The 16,869-nt window shown below is 42.0% G+C and overlaps 1 protein-coding gene across 6 annotated transcripts in view; it reads left to right on the top strand.

The window, feature by feature from the left end:
* The window catches only part of P4ha2 (prolyl 4-hydroxylase subunit alpha 2), a 33,579-nt gene extending 23,219 nt beyond the window's left edge, over nt 1-10,360 (top strand). For 4 of the 6 annotated variants that reach the window (XM_090321275.1, XM_090321278.1, XM_090321273.1 and 1 more), the window contains 7 exons: nt 2,734-2,804; nt 3,035-3,134; nt 5,722-5,775; nt 6,322-6,387; nt 8,720-8,788; nt 9,115-9,211; nt 9,875-10,360. In XM_090321275.1, coding sequence (XP_090177401.1) covers nt 2,734-2,804; nt 3,035-3,134; nt 5,722-5,775; nt 6,322-6,387; nt 8,720-8,788; nt 9,115-9,211; nt 9,875-9,945 — 528 coding nt within the window. In that variant the 3' untranslated portion in view covers nt 9,946-10,360. Of the gene's footprint in view, nt 1-2,733; nt 2,805-3,034; nt 3,135-5,721; nt 5,776-6,213; nt 6,274-6,321; nt 6,388-8,719; nt 8,789-9,114; nt 9,212-9,874 lie in introns of all 6 variants that reach the window. The other 2 variants (XM_090321279.1, XM_090321277.1) reach the window with 2 other exon arrangements.
* Nucleotides 10,361-16,869: the final 6,509 nt, after the last annotated feature.

The raw sequence follows: 16,869 nt of genomic DNA, 5'->3' as shown, positions 1-16,869 counted from the left end.
CTCAGTCCTAGACACTGAACATTTTTTGACATCTTTTGTCTTTTTCTCCCTCCCCTATCTCTCTTCCTCTGTGTGTGTGTGTGTGCGCGCGTGTGTGTGGCATGCATGTATGTACATTTATAGTGGGTGGGGAGAGAGCTTTGGGAAAACTTATCTTTGAACAGGGGCCATGTGACAAGCCAAACATGTTCATCATCATAAGCTGACATCTTTCCGGAGGCTCTGAGAGACAAATGCTATTTTGGCTTTGAAGTGGGGCCAGTGAGCTTAACTTGGCCTGTAAGGAATGCCTGGCAGCTGCCTGTAGGTCCTCAGCCTGCAACCTGTTTTCAAAATAGTCCTGTCTGACTCTGGAGCAAAACTCAGCTGCCCAGAGTGTCTCGGGGGCACCAAGCCAGCTGTGTGTCGCAGATGTTTGACAGGGTCTGGTTTGTGGCAGCAGTTGTCATCAGGAGGGACTTGACCTCATCTGAGCTCAGGAAAGGTCACAGATAGGAAGCCACCTGCCCTGGGAATGCTGGCCCCTTTAAAACATGTTAGAGGAGTTCAGAATCTAGACGGTCCATTTCACCACCTGATCAGACTTCTAATTTGTCCATGTCTCTCCATCTCTTCTGCCATCTTCTGGCCCAGGCCACCATCATTTCTCTCGCCCTGACTTCTGTTGTGACCTCCTTGCTAATCTTTCTACTTTAACCCCTCACAGTGAGGTTTCTCATAGCTAAGTGTGAATGTTCCTGCCCTGTACAATGCCCCCTTTGCTTGTCAGTCTGTAGCCCCTGTTGGTCACTTCAGCCTGGTCTCACCTAAGTGCTTCATATAACCCATGATCCACAGTCAAGGCCATACCCCTTGTTCATTCCTGGGATTCTCCATTTCTGTTCCTTGCCTATTCCTATGCCATTTAGGTTTCAGCTAGGTAGTCTTTAGGAAACAATCCTTGAGCTTTTTTTTTTTAATTAAAGAATTTATTAACATTGATTTTTACATCATATTTCCAATGATGTATTTAACAAACAAGTATTCAAGAAGGGAATCTCTATATATAATCACTGGCACTTAGATTTTAGAATATAATTAAAATTAGGCTGAGGGTTTGTATGTCATAGATACATATTAATCTATGTAATAAAACATTACATCTATAGAGTCATAGATTTTTATGTCTATGTAGTTCTGTTTATATTTCCATTACCATGTCCATAGCATGGGGTACACAAATATTGAGCCCTTGCTCTTGTATTGTTTGGATCTAATAGCCACATATTAAGGATACCATGCGCCTTTTGTTCCTTTGGTCTTGACGTCTCACTCAACATGATTTGCTCTAGATTCATCCACTTCCCTGCAAATGCCATTAATTTATCTTGTCTGTTGGCTATGTAGAATTCCATTATCTATCTATCTATCTATCTATCTATCTATCTATCTATCTATCTATCTATCTATATATCTTGTCTGTTGGCTATGTAGAATTCCATTATGTATTTTATATATATATATATATATATATATATATATCTCACATTTTCTGTATCCATTCATCTGCAGTAGGACATCTGGATTATTTCCATTGCCTGGCTGTTGTGAATAGTGCAGAGAGGAACATAGCTGAGCAGGTGTCCTTATCATATCTTGGGTTATGATGTTCAGGATAGATGCCCAGAAGTGGTATGGCAGAATCGTACGGAAGGTCAATTTTCAGTTCTTTAAGAGACCTCCACACTGCTTTCCAGAGTGGCTGAACTAGCTTACAATCTCACCAGCGGTACAGTAAGGTTCTTTTTTCTCCACAACGCCACCAGCATCTGTCATTGTCTGAGTTCAAAATATTGACCATTCTTGTTGGGAATCCTTGAGCTTTTGACTGGACTTTAAGCCTATGCTGGAGTCACCTGGCTGGTTTTTATGCCTTCTCTGTTGGACTGAGTTGTATGAAGGTAGAAGACATACCTTAGCCAGCCAACATAGTATTAAGCACATTTATCAATTACTTATTAAAATCAAGAATAAGTGCTATTGAAGTAAGAGTATCCAGGCCTGTGAGCATAGGATGTCCCAGAGCTGAAGCACATACACTTTTGTTACGGTAGCTGGCCCCAAGTAAGAGGTGAGATGAAGTGGAGAGCGGGTGTGTTATATGTGAGTGTATTTGTGTGTGTGGGGAGGGCATGCGTGGCTTTCAGGTAGTGGCTCAACCTGTAGAACTGTGGTTTTACAACTTGACTTTGTGAGGTTCCCAAGGGAGAAACTGTATCATCTAGCTTTCCTGCTCTCAGCAGTGGGAGCCCAGTGGGAGACAGTTCAGCAAATCAGTGTTCGATGGGTTTCTTGGCAAGGGAGCCCATTTATAATGGAAGAACTTGTCTACTTCAGGAGAACTATAGAAGTTGAAGCTCAGAGATAATGTTGCAGTTTGAATGTGATAGGAACCCATGCTGTGCTTTGACAGGAGTGAGGTGCGGGTGTGGTAAGGAAGCGAGCAGTCCATGCAGATTCAGGGATAGATCAAGCGGACTGATAGTGACTAAGCAGAGAAATGCCAGGTTCTGATATCACAGGGGGAATGTTGGAGCCTTGGACTCCTGTTCTGGTCTTGCCTACAGGCTCATGGACCCTTGACTAAAGCCACTGCCCACATAACTGCTTCCTCTACTAATACAGCAGCATGTCTGGCTCCAGTGCTTTCTGGGAGCCCAAAAGAATAAATCTGCCCTTCTTTCTGGTTTCCAGCTTGCACGAGCCACTGTTCGGGATCCCAAGACAGGTGTCCTCACTGTTGCTAGCTACAGAGTTTCCAAAAGGTAAGCAGATACGTTGGAGTTAGAATGGCTATCCCAGTTCCAGCTCCAGAGCTTCTCTGGTAGAGCAGGGGAGACATGGCTTCTCCTACCTGCTAGCACCTTCTTCACTCCTGCACCACTCATTCTGTATCACCTGTGAGTGCTATCACTAACTCCAGGAGGGGGCACAGACCTGGCCTAAACCTGCCTCCTCATTATCTTTGCTCTGCTCTCTTCTTTTCCCGTCTCAGTTCCTGGCTGGAGGAAGACGATGATCCTGTTGTGGCCCGATTAAATCGGCGGATGCAGCACATCACGGGGTTAACAGTAAAGACTGCAGAATTATTGCAGGTACAGCTGATCTCAGGACCATTGGAGCTAGGAAAGAGTCTTCCTACTCTTTGAGCTCTTGTTATGTTTTCTATACACCTTGGGAAGAAAAAAAAAGGCAGTTATGAATTGAATAAGGGCCTTTCTGAAAGAAGAGTAGATGAGGTACCTCCAAAAATCCTCAAGACTCAATGCTTCTGGCTTGAACTTCCTCTTTCTAGAATAGTGATTTCTAATCCTTTGGTTTTGGTTTTGGTTTTGCCTTCACTGTGGCTTCAGCATCATATATTTGCCTGTCATTCTTATAGCAAGTCTGAAGATTCTAATGAATATCTCTTTTTGGGATTCAGTTTTAGGTATGATTGCGTGCTATTAGTTTGTGATTTTGAGGACTTGATTATGCTAGCGTGGTAGATCTGATCTCTGCAAAAGCCTCCATGACTTTTGTGTTTATTTGAGACAGTGAAAGAGTGTAGGAGTTATGATCACATATGACTAATTCTCCAAGCTATTAAAAGATTAGCCAGCTATAGCAGTGTATATCCTTTGACTCTCTAGAATTAGAAAGTTTAAGAACTCCATCCAGGGAATGAAAGTGTTAGAAAGTGCTAGTCTGGGTACAAGCTACGGTAATTGGATTTTCTTGAGTGCCTTGACCCAGTAGACACATTCATGTCTAGAATTTTTCTTCACGTTCTTGACTAGTCTGGAGCCAAAGAAATTGGTTGATTACTTGTTTTGGCCCTTATTTCCTTAGATGCATATCAGATCTTAAGACCAACTGCTATGCCAGTTCTCCTTTAGGTTGGTGACTGGATTTCAGGTGTTTTTGGTGCAGGAAGCCTGAGCCTGCAGATAACAGCATATTTTTATCCACTAGTTCTTCATATCAAAGTTTTTATTTTTTGTAGAAACTGAAAACTATGCTGTCTAAAATTTTGTTATATTTTCTTATATTTGGCCAATATTGTTTGAGGTCTAACAAGAGAATTTCCTCTCTCTTTTATTGCCATGTCTAAAAATCTCCATTATTGCTACTTTTGCAGCATCTTTTTTTTGCCAAAAAGAGTGTATGAATATATGAATATATCTTTCTGAGAATTAATGCTGAATCCAAAAATTTTTCAGGTATAAAAGCCAGTTCCTCCTCGATAGACACTAGTGGTCTATCACCTTCCATGTCAGATTTAATATTTTGTCTTCAACCCTGTCTCAAATTATATCTGCTTATCAGATGCATTATTTTAGGATGGAAAATTATATAGGCATTTACTTTTTTTTTTTTTTTTGCTGGGCTCGATCGCTGTCCCTGGCCTCGCTCAAGGCTGTCATTCTACCATTTTATCCATAGTGCCACTTCCAGTTTTCTGGTGGTTAATTGGAGATGAGTCTCATGGACTTTCCTGCCTGGGCCGGCTTCAAACCATAATCCTCAGATCTCAGCCATCTGAGTAGCTAGGATTATAGGTGTGAGCCACCAGTACCCAGTCTGGCATTTACATATCTATCTAATGGTTTTATTATTAGCATGTATTGGTTATATAAGAAGATCATTTCATTGTGGTATTTACATACATACATACATACATACATACATACATACATACATACATAAATTTTTCAATTGAGTTAATGATACTTAATATTTGCTGTGGTTCATGTCTTTTTTTTTTTTTTTTTTTACCAGTCCTGGGGCTTGAACTCAGGGCCTGAGCACTGTCCTTGGGCTTTCCTAAAGGGTAGAGATCTACCACTTGAGACATAGCACCACTTCCAGCATTTTCTATGTATGTGGTATCTAGGAATTGAACCCAGGTCTTTATGCTTGCTAGGCAAGCACTCTACCACTATGCTAAACTCCCGGCCTGTGGTTCAAGTCTTACTGCATGGCTAGGTTTACTCTGGAGTAGTGTTGCAGTTCTTAGCTACCCACAGCCTACTCCCTATCTTCTGCTGCCTCCTGTGAATGCTCAAATATTCCATACAACAGACCATTGTGGAATGTTTTCCTTATTCAGTGTGACTTAGAATAGCCACTGGGAAAGAACAAAAACAGTGCCTGGCACTCTGCAGGTCTAAATCTAGTGTAAAAAAGGAGAAACCTCAAGTCAGACATGGTGGCATAAATTGTTCTACTACCAGGGAGGCTAAGAGGATTGCTTAAGTTAAGGAATTGTATGCTAGGCTACATAGCAATGCTCTCTAGAACAAATAAGAACAAGAAAATCTGTCTTGAGTTGGTTGTTGGCTTTCTTCTGGATCACATAAATTCTCATTGTCTCCCAAACAAACGGGGTTAGCCTGGGGCCTGCTTCAGGAAGGGTCTCCATATGCCTGTCCTTACAGGGTCAGAGCTTCTCTACAGTGACCATCTGGGTATTCTGTGCCTACTTCTTTTCGGGAAACTACAATTGTGTTACTCTTAGACACTGCTATAAGCATATTCATACTTGTCCTACTTGTGCTGGCAGGACATGTTTAGAGAGGCTGCTTTTGGAGTTTCTGGTTGTTTTATAGGTCTAGAGAGATGATATTCCTGGAAAGACAGGCTGCTCTGGGGCTATTGATGTTGCTTGTAAGATCCAGTGCTGTTATTTCTTTCCACCAGGTTGCAAATTATGGAATGGGAGGACAGTACGAGCCACACTTTGACTTCTCTCGGGTAAGGCCTAAATCACAGGAATTTCCAACAGGCTTCACTTTGGTTTGAGAAGGCTACAGGTTCTAAGAGCACTTCAGCCTCTGTATTGCCCCGCTCCCGCCTCCCACCTCACCAGGAAAACTTTGTTACTAGTGAAGCCTAGATCTGGAACCACAGGAATTTTCTGAGCCTAGTGGACCCTGACTGTTTCCTGTAGATGGAGGGAATGTTTCCCTTACCCTAAACCTTGTGGTTCTCTTCCCTGATTCTAAAGCAAAAGATTTCACTAAGTCTTGTTCCTATTTCTCTTGCCCCATGCTGTGCTGGCATCAGTGTTTCCTCCATGGCTTTGGTGTATTTTCCAAGCTATTTAATGGAATGTAGACCCTTTTGACCCCGGTCCTTTGGGTGGTGGGTAAGTTGGTTGCAAACTTGGGTGAAAGTTGTTGTCTGTTGCAGCGACCTTTTGACAGCGGCCTCAAAACGGAGGGAAATAGGTTAGCAACGTTTCTTAACTATGTAAGTATTGGGTCCAGGCCCACTCCTTTACTCTCATTAATTTTGTAGAGCCATGAGCAAGATGTTTTCAAGCAGTTAGGGACTGGGAATCGTGTGGCCACATTCTTAAACTACGTGAGTATGATGTATGCAGCTTCTGGGCCCTAAGGGGGCTGTGGGTTCAGAGGGCTCTCATATCCCACCCCCCACCCCCATCAAGGCTGGTACTACCAGTTGAATAATGGGCCTTCTGTTCTTATGCGCCCTTCTTGGCTAAACCAGAGAGGGCTGACTTTTGTTCTTATTGGGTCCTTCCTTCTGCTAGGGGTATTATCCTTGGATCCTTTTTACTTTTTACCCCCAATCTTTTTTTCGTGTGTATGTGTGTGTGTGTGTGTGTCTGGGGTTTAAACTCAGAACTTTGTTTATGAAGATGCTGATTTACCACTTGAGCTGCATACTTTCCAGCACTATCCAACTTTTTTTTTTTTTTGCCAGTCCTGGGGCTTGGACTCAGGGCCAGGGCATTGTCTTTGGGCTTTCTCAAGGCCAGCGCTCTACCACTTGAGCCACAGCACCACTTCCAGGTTTTTCTATGCATGTGGTACTGAGGAATTGAACCCAGGGCTTTGTGCATGGTAGGCAAGCAATTTACCACTAGGCCACAGTCCCAGCCCTTCAACTTCCTTTTTTTTATTGTAGTAAAATATACATAACTAAAAGTTACCACTTTATAACTGTACTTCAGTGATATTTAATTACATTCCTAATGTGGTGTAGCCATCACCACTGTCCACTATAAGTCTTTTCATCTTGTAAAATTAAATTCTGTTTAAAAAAAAACATAAACAGATTTCTTCCCCTTCCCTGGTTCATGGCAACCACCATCCTACTTTCTATCACTATGATTTTAACTGTGTAACCTCATGTACATGGAACCATTTTCTTTCATTTGGATGCAATTTCTTCAAGATTTTTCCATGTTGTAAGCTTACTCTGCCTGCTTTTTGGTGGAGTTTTGGGGTGAGCATCTTGGGGATTCTGTCTTAGCAGCAGAGTGAGGAGAGAGTTATAGGAGGTTCTATGGGAGCTGCCTTTGTTTCCCCAGAGACTAGATGGACTGCTTCCCGACTGTTGCCTTTGCTCTGTCCATAGACTTCTGGACTTATCCTTCACAGAGAAACAGTTTGCTTTTTCTGAAAGGTGAGGGCCTGCTCTAAAGAGTCATAAAATCTGTCAAGGAAGTTAGAGTCAGAAGTTTACTATTTTTTTTCCTTTAAACTTTTAATTGTATGGTTATTGCTATGTTTCTCCTGATGAGCAGAACTCGTCTCTTTTAGGATACTTGAGGTCTAATATAGAGACTTTTTAATAAGCACAGTAGAGATTATTATTTAGTTACCAGGGAGACAAACACTGCTTGCATAGGGTTCAGGGAAGGCCTCCCTTAGGAAGAAACATGTTTTGAGACTTGAGGTTTAGTGAAAATTAGCTGGTGGTACATGTTTCTGGCAAAGAAAAGAGTATGTGTAATCCTAGAAGAGAGAAAGAACTTCAGATGATGGAAAAGGAGAAAAAGACGAGTGTGTCCAGAGGGAGAGGCTGGAGAGACCGATAGGCTAGGGGTTTCCCTGGGTTTGATTCCCAGGGCTGGGGAATCTGTGGGGAGTTTTCATCTTATTCATTTGTCCTGTGTCTGTGGAACATCCTTTAATTAGTCTGGTCTGTGTCTTGTGGAAATATTTTTTTGCTCCAATTTTTATTACTGTATAGGCCAAAATCTTAAAAGAAAAGTCAAAGGAAAAAAGAAGTGATGCTTTGGTGTCTGTGAAGGTGCACTTAGGGGGTGAGTGCATCCATGCTGATGTACGTCTTGTGTTCAGTTGAGACCAGACATGGAGCAGAGCCTCCACACGTGCTCAGAGTGATCTGTACTCCTTGTCATGTTCTTTGTGGCAGAGTTGCTCTGAGCTCCTTGGGTAGGGAGGACCAAACTCTGTACCTCTGTAGGGCCTCTAAGACATAGAATCCAACCTGTCTCCCGAGAACATAGCCTCTAGGAATATGAGGGTTGAGCTAGAGAGCGGCAAGTGGCTAGAGGCAGAGAAGCAGCCCACCCATGCAAAGAGAACACACTTGGAACCTGTAGGGAACTCAGGGTCAGCAAAATTTTCTGGGCACAGCAGCTGAGACAAGGTCCAGGCTAGATAAGGATTCCAGACATGGACTCATGATCAGAGTGATTTTCAAGGACAACCTGGACATGGGTCTCCTGAGGGTCTCAGCTGTAGAATATAGAGACCGTCCACACAGATTCAAAGAATGTACGAAACGGGGCATGAAGCAGAGTCTCTGAGCAGTCCCATACATGCTTAGGGCAGAGTGGTCTAAACACCTCCGCATGCTCTTTGTGGCATAGTTGCCTTTCTTGGCTAGAGGATCCAAACTCTGTGCCTTATATTCCCAGATGAGCGATGTAGAAGCTGGTGGTGCCACTGTCTTCCCGGATCTGGGGGCTGCGATTTGGCCTAAGAAGGTAAGTCCGATTTTTGTGGGTGAGAGGTCAGGGCTCAGGCATATTCATGGCCCATTTGAATATATTTATAATTATGTCTTAGTCCCTTCCTACCCATATTGTGGATTTGTGGTCTCAGCTTCTACCTGGGAAGGCAAGTGAGTTTCTAAACTTTGACCCTACATGTAGGGAACGTGCTCTCTGGGAAACTTAGCTATTGCTGAGAACCCAGACTCCCATACATAGGAAAGTAGGATGTTTCTGATCAGGGTTCTGAGGTGCTTAGAGTCAGGTCCCTATGCCTTGTCTCTTTAAGAATGTGTTCTAATAGGCCACATTTTCCCCAGGGCACAGCTGTATTCTGGTATAACCTTCTAAGGAGTGGGGAAGGTGACTACCGAACAAGACATGCAGCCTGTCCTGTGCTTGTGGGCTGCAAATGGGGTGAGTGACTTGAAGGATGGTGTTTATGGTAGCCACAGTCTGGGATTTGATACTTGGCTTTATACTTAGAGTTGGGAGACAACTGCTGCCGAATTTTGACATGGTCAAGAGTGTTTCCCTTCTGATGCTCTTTTTTTTCTCCTGCTAACTGGTAGTACCATGTAGTCTCCTTAAACTGGTTAAATCCCCAAATTGCTACTTGGCAACACTCAGATGCCCAGAGAGCTGAGGAAGCCCTGAGCCGTGCAAACATGGTAGGTCCAAATTGCTCCTCCAGGAGAGTGGGCTCTGGCAAGGAAGGGTTCCTACATCTTGTACCTCCCTTTGATGTGGAAATCATTAGCTATGCCTGTCTTCTTCCCTGGGTAACTGTTGTTCTACTTCACGTTGTAGTTCCGAGATCTCCTTTTCACTTACATTGTTAGATACCCTTGGGCTCTGTTGCCATGACAACACACACATACATTATGAAATTGGTAGAATTTCATACAGTTATGTGTGCTCATGTGTCTTTCTTAATAGTTCCTGAGCAACTTAAAGCCCAAGACATTGTCTTATTTGGGTACAATTCAAGAATGCACTGTACAGGAGACATGAGGAGGTATTTATTTGGGCTGGTGAACCAATCAATGGAATTGTTACATGTTTGCTTTCTGTTCACAGTCTCCAATAAATGGTTCCATGAACGAGGACAGGAGTTCTTGAGGCCTTGTGGATCAACAGAAGTTGATTGATGTCCTTTTCTGCCATTTCCCTTCCTGGCCTTACAGCCTGAGTTATTTTCAAGTTCAGCATAACAGACATGTTTTATATGTTCCAGCTCCTATCAGGCAGGTCTTTGGAGGAGTCAATGTTTGTCTGAAGTGGAGAGAGAGTGTACTGGGACAAGTCCTGGGTGACCTGGGTCCCAGTCTCTGCCATCAGACTATGCTGTCTCTGATTCCAAGGACAGCATCAGAGTGACTGCAGCAGAGCCAGACTATCTAGCACCTAATAAGGTGCCTTTGTACCTCAGATGTTTTAGGTGTGAGATGTTTCAGTGAACCAAAGTTTTGATACCTTGTTTACATGTTTGTTTTTATGGCATTTCTATCAGTTGTGGCTTTAACCAAAAAATAAATAAATAAAATGTCCCTGTCAGAAGCCTTATTTGGAGTTGTTTTGTGTTTTGTTTTTTAAAGACCCAGGAGTCCCTCCCCCCGACCCCACATTCACCATATGTGTACATCCTCTCTGCTCAGGCAGAGTCTGGACGATGAGTTCTTCAGCAGTACCACAGTAGCTTTGGGTTCTAGACCTGGTTTCAACACTTGTGTCTGTTCCAAGCTTCAGTGTCCTTTTCTGAAGAGTAAATACTTTTCATAGTCTTTCAGAGAAGTAGAGAACATCTATGTTCATGATTGGGTTGCTATTAATTATTTTAATTTTTTAAATAGCTCAATTTCACTCTTCTTTTTTTTCTTTTCTTTTCTTTTTTTTCTTTTTTGCCCATCTTGGGGCTTGAACTCAGGGCCTGGGCACTGTCCTTGAGCTTTCTCAAGGCTAGCGTTCTATCTTTTGAGCCACAGGATCATTTCTGTTTTTTTCTGTGTATGTGGCTTCACGCATGCTAGGTGAGCACTCTACCACTAGGCCCCACTTCCACTCCCTTACTTAAATTTTTTTTGGTCAGAAAAAAAGAAACAGATTCAGAACAAAAAGAGTAAAGCAGAGAAAGATTTGGAGATTTGGAAGACTGTTTTCTATTATAGGTTAACTTGATGTTCTTTAAAAATGTAAAGATGCCATTAGTGGATGAGTTTATAAACAAAATGTAGTGCTTACACCTAATGAAGCATCATTCACTATTTACAAAGGAAGGAAATAGTATCTTATGTGAATCTTTCCTTTTTTATTGATGTATGAAATTTTATTTATACTCACTGCTTATTAATCTTGAATATAACATGCATCATATAATCAGCCTATTAATAAAAAGAATAGCTATTTCTGAAAATTATTTAGAGGCAAGACATGGAAAGCACAAGTAGAAGTATTGCCACCCTGGCTGGTTGAGTATAAAGGAAGACCCTACCCTAAAAATAACCAAGGAAAAAGATGTGGCTCAAGTGGTATAACATCTACTTAGCAAGCATGGGGCTCTGAGTTCAGTACTGCCAAATAAATAAGACCAAAGAGTAATAATTCTGTCTCACTTCACCCTATTGCTCCTCACTTGTGGTCTCATTTCCCAGAGGATTCTGCTTCAATTGTCCTTGTTTTTAGTTGCACTGATAATAAATCGTATGCTTATATAAATACCATCTCTTCATTTTTGTACTTTAGAAGTTTAATAGTCATTTAGCTTATACTCACTCTCTGCCATTGCGCCTCTTTCCCCTTCACCATGCTTATAACCTTTTCCCCTGGCCATATTTATAACCTGGTTTGCCTAGCAATTTATGCCCTCTTTTTGTTTAGTAAAACTAAGATGGTATCTGATTCTTTGGTATGTGAGATGAAGATCTTGACTAGCATTTAACCCAACTACTACTGATTATTATCAGCAAGCCAAGATGACACATAACATTAATTACCACATACCCTTTCACTTTTCAATTTCTGTCATCCTCCTTTGGCCTTGGTCTCAGTGTCCGTGATAAGTTTCCTCTAAAAGTTAGGTATGCAAATGATGTGCTTGTAGTTGCCATTTTAACAGTCATTATAGGTCAGATACTAGTGGCTAATGCCTTGTAACTCTAGTTACTCAGAAGCCTGAGTTCTGAGGATCTGGGCTCAAAGCCATCCCAGACAAGAAAGTCCATGAGAATATCATCTCTGATTAACCACAAAAAAAAAAAAACCCAGGAAGTGTAGCCATCACTCAAGTAGTAGAACCCTAGCCTTGAGTGGAAAAGCAAAATGGCAATGCCTAGACCCTGAGTTCAAGCCCCAAGACTGATTAAAGTCCCTAGAGTCCTTTCAGAAACTTAAAGGACTTAGTTCCCCATTCCCTTCCTACTTGCCCTGCTCCATTTTTCTAGATGCCACATACACACGTTGAGGGTATTGGTTTTAGGGTCTTTCTACCCCCTCAGTTAGGGCCAAAGTCCTCTTGGGCAAGGATGCTAAAGATAGAGGGCCAAGCAGGCCACTGGAAGGGGCGGGACCCAGGCAGGATCCGGAAGGGGCGGGACCCAGGCAGGAGCCGGAAGGGGTGGAGATTCCAGGAGGGGCGGGACTTCCGGGAGAGGCGGGGTCAGAAGTCTCTGGAAAGACGTGCGGTGCATGTCTCTTGAGGTGAAGCGGCGAGGTTGGCGGAGGCTGTGGCCTCCTGGTTTAGCATCGTCGGCCTCTCCCACAGTACCTCCCCAGCTCCTCACAGGAGCGGCTGGGGAGGCCGTGTGGCGGTAGCGGTCCTGTGAGCGGGCAGGCGGGTCTCTCCTCACGGTCGTGGAGGTGGTGGGCCGAGGGCGCATGCGGAGGCCTGAGGCGTCCACACAAATGGCGCCTACCACAGTCCCGGCCGTGTTGAAGAGGTTGGTTTTATTTATTTATTTTTTTTGCCAGTCCTGGGACTTGAACTCAGGGCCTGGGCTTCTTTTGCTCGAGACTACTCCTCTACCACTTGAACCACAGCACCATTTCCAGCTTTTTCTGTGTATGTGGTACTGAGGAATCGAACCCGGGGCTTCCTTAGGCCACTAAGCCACTATCCCTATCCTTTTTTTTACTTCAGGTTAACGCTCAATCACTTGAGTCACCACAGCTCCACGTTAGGCTTTTTGGTGATTAATTGGAGTTGAGTCTCACAGACTTTCTTGCCCAGGGTGGCTTTGAACTTCCATCCTCACATCTCAATCTCCTGAGTAGTTAGGATTCTCCATGTGAGCTACCAGTGCCTAGCAAACCCAAAGTTTTACGTTCTTTTGAGGAGGAGAGTGTGAATGGCTGAGGCAGTACTAGCATTTGAACTCAGGGACTAGCTCCCTCTGTTGGTACGATGTGATTAAGCTTCATCTCTTGCCTAGCATTTTGCAGGTTAATTTGAATCGGAGTCTTGAGGACTTTCCTGCCTGGATTGGCTTCAAACCATGGTCTTCTAGGTCTCGGCCTAATGTGTAGTGAGGATGATCACATGTGATCCCCAGCTGAATCTAGCTTAGTGTATCTCTTATATTCATATTCATATTCATATTCATTCTCCTCCTCCTCCCCCTCATCTTCTTTCCCCTCTCTGTCTCTCTCTGTATTTCTCTGGGTCTATGTGTGTGTCTCTCTCTCCCCTCCCTTCCCCCTCCTTACTGGCTGTATTGGAAGATGAACTCTGGAACTTTCTTGCTTGACCTTTTATGCCCAGAGCTGGCACTCAACTTCTTGATACATACCTCTACTTCTAGCTTTTTTTTTTTTCTTTTTCTGGTTAATGGAAGATAGAGTCTTACAGAGATTTCTACCTGAGCTGGCTTTGAACTGTGATCCTTAGATCTCAGCCTTCTTGAGTAGCTAGGATTACAGTCATGAGCCACTGTCACCCGGTCTTCTTAGTGTGTATTTATGATTTACATTTCCTTTTTTGACTAAGAATGTTGAGCATTTCTTTCAAAAATGTTTTTGTTATCTTTTAGTTGCACAAAGGAATTGTCATTCAATGAAACTTATGAATACAGTGCATCTTGATCAACGTTGCTCCTTTCGACATTCATCATATATCAGCATATTTTATTTCTTGTGATAACTGTTCAGCTTGCTTGCCCATTTACTAATTGTATTATTTATTCTCTCACTGTTTAATTTTTATGAGTTTCTTGCATGTTCTTGATATTGTCCCTCATGTTCTTTATGGCTTACAGCTATCTTTTTTGTTTTGATTTATCACTATGCTACTTGAAACCATATGCTTCATTTATTGTACTTTCACTTCCTATTTTTCTTCTTTTCTTCATTCTTTATTTTTTTTACATAATAAATGTATCTCCCTTCATTGTTTGACAAAGTGTTCTGGGTCCTCCTAGTGGTGAAACCCAGTAGCCACTTTGACAATTTTTTTTCCTTCAGCTAATTTGATGATCCCTAGTATTTTTTATTCCCAGTTTCCTATGCTGACTCCTCTTCTTGGCCCAGCCTAATCTCTGTCTCTCTCTCTTTCACACATATTCACACATACGTATATATATATATATATATATATATATATATATATATATATACACATTCTATACTAGCTCCTGTTTCTCTTGAAACGATGTGTACTGTAGAAGGTAGGATTCTAACTACTTCCACTGCTTTATTAACCATTTACATATTTGTGATTTATTAAGTTGACCTCTTTGTGCTTGCATTATTCTCTTGATCTCTGTTCTTTACTCTTATAACTAGCTTCCCAGTGGACATACTTACCTGGTATTTGAGAGTAAGGCTCTCAATCCAGTTATCAATAATTCAATTTTCAAATAATTATCAAATAATTCACCAGTAGCTAGGATTATAGGCATGAGCCACTGGCGCCTGACTGTTTATTTCACTTTTAACACTGAAGAAACCTTTTCTGTTGCCTTCCAATAAATTTTGGGCTACAGATTTTTAAAAATGATGAATCTGGAAGGGAAGCCATTTGTCATTTAAGATCTACTCACTTTCCTTCTAGATTACATTAAATTCCTCATCTCTTTGTGTACCAAAATATTCTGGACTTACCTCTTCCTCGACATTTTGTATATTACAATGAAATGTCTAATTTCTTGGTCTTAAAACAGAATATACAAGCCAGGTACTGATGGCTCATGCCTGTAATCCTAGCTACTCAGGAGTCTGAGATCTAAGGATCACAGTTCAAAGCCAACCTGGGCTAGAATGTCCATGAGACTCCTACCTCCAATTAACCACTAGAAAAATCAGAAATGGAGCTATGGCAGCTGTGGCTCAAAGTGGTAGAGCTCTATTCTTGAGCAAAAGAGTTCAGGATGGGCTGGGATTATGGCCTAGTGGTAGAGTGCTTGTCAAGCATGCATAAAGCCCTGGTTTATTCAGTACCACATACACAGAAAAAGCCAGAAGTGGTGCTGCAGTTCAAGTGATAGAGTGCTAGCCTTGAGAAAGCCCGAGGGCAGTGCCCAGATCTTAAGTTCAAGCCCCAGGACTGGCTAAAAAAAAAAAAGAGTTTGGGGACAGTGCCCAGGCCCTGAGTTCAAGCTCCATGACAGACAAAAACCAAACAGAAAAGAATACATCCTCAGATTTTCTTTGTGGAGTGAATAAACAGACAGCTTATATTTCAAATATTAACAGTTGTTCAAAATGTTCTTATAAGAGAAGGCAGCAAAATTTGTTCAGTACATTGAAAGATTTTTTAGGATTAAGGGTTGGGGGTATGTACTCAGTGGTAAGGTGTACACTTAGCATGTACAAGACCCTGGTTCAATTTCTAGTACCCCCCCGAAAAAGTTTTCAAAATTAGGTCCAGAGAAGAGAAGCATAATGGGGATGTTAATCTATTACATGTTAATGCATTTAAAACTGACTATTGACTAAATAACTCATAACTAATAGATATTTATTTCTTATAGTAGTAGAGGCTGGGAAGTTTCAAATCAAAGTGTTATTAGTAAAGAGCAGCTCTCTGCTTCCAAGAGGGTGCTTTTGTAAAGGCACATCTTCCAGAGACAAATGCTGTGTCCTCATATGGGGGAAGGGATGGAAGGTCAAAGCTGTGAGAAGCCTCTTCTATAGAGGCTTTGCTCTCATTCCCCAGTGAGGAGCTCTCCTGACCTAATCACTTTCCCAAAATCCTAAGATACTACTGTTTGTAGGTTGAGTTTCAATAGGCATTTTAGAGGGACACAAACATTCGAAATATACAATAGGATTCAAAGTTTTTGTTTGGGATTGCAGAGCAATATAAATGGATGATTCAGAGATACAAAGACCTTGCACTTCCATGACTGCCCTTTTCTGTAATTCAGTTTTCTTCAGAGCACAATAATGGGTTGCAAGGAAAATGGTTGCCTGTTGTTTGGATCTGGATGCCCCTCAAGACTCTTGTGTTGAAGGCTTGATCCCCAGTGCAGCAATACTCAGAAGTGAAGCTTTTAGTTGCTAAGTGCTAGGACCATGACAACTGTGTTCTCATCAGTGATGACAACTTAAGAGGTCTGAGGAGCTAAAAGGAGTGAGTTCTAGGGGGAGTACTTTTGTGGGATATTATCGACGCTCCCTTCTGATCTCTCTTTCTGCTTCATAGAAGTGCACATTGTGCTGCTAATCTGCACATGCTGTCTGCCATGATATTCACCTCACTACAAGCCCAAAGTGATGGGCCAACTGACCATGGATTAAAATCTCTGAAACCGTGAGCCAAAATAAATCTTTGCTCTTTTTAAGCTTGTTCATCACAGCAATAGAAAACTTAGCACATGCTGTTACATGGTAACAGTACGTAAGAAAGACTGAGATTGACTTAAATGAATTTCTTTTATTTGCCCAATTAGAGTTTCTGGATTTTGTGTAATCTCTAAGAAATTATGAAGAATGAGAGTTTACTGAAAGATTGAATCGAGTAAATGTCATACTGATTCTCAGAACAATAAAGAAGACAATTTTTAAACATCATGGACTAGGACAAACAAAGATTAACCTAGGACAAATGTTCTTCACATTTGACTGAAGTAGTTTAAAATTAG

This window comes from Megascapheus bottae, chromosome 29 (assembly GCF_031878675.1).
Source record: "Megascapheus bottae isolate mThoBot1 chromosome 29, mThoBot2.hap1, whole genome shotgun sequence".
Taxonomy (NCBI): Eukaryota; Metazoa; Chordata; class Mammalia; order Rodentia; family Geomyidae; genus Megascapheus; species Megascapheus bottae.
Note: the sequence above shows the minus strand (reverse complement) of the source record. Positions and strands in the feature narration are given on the sequence as shown.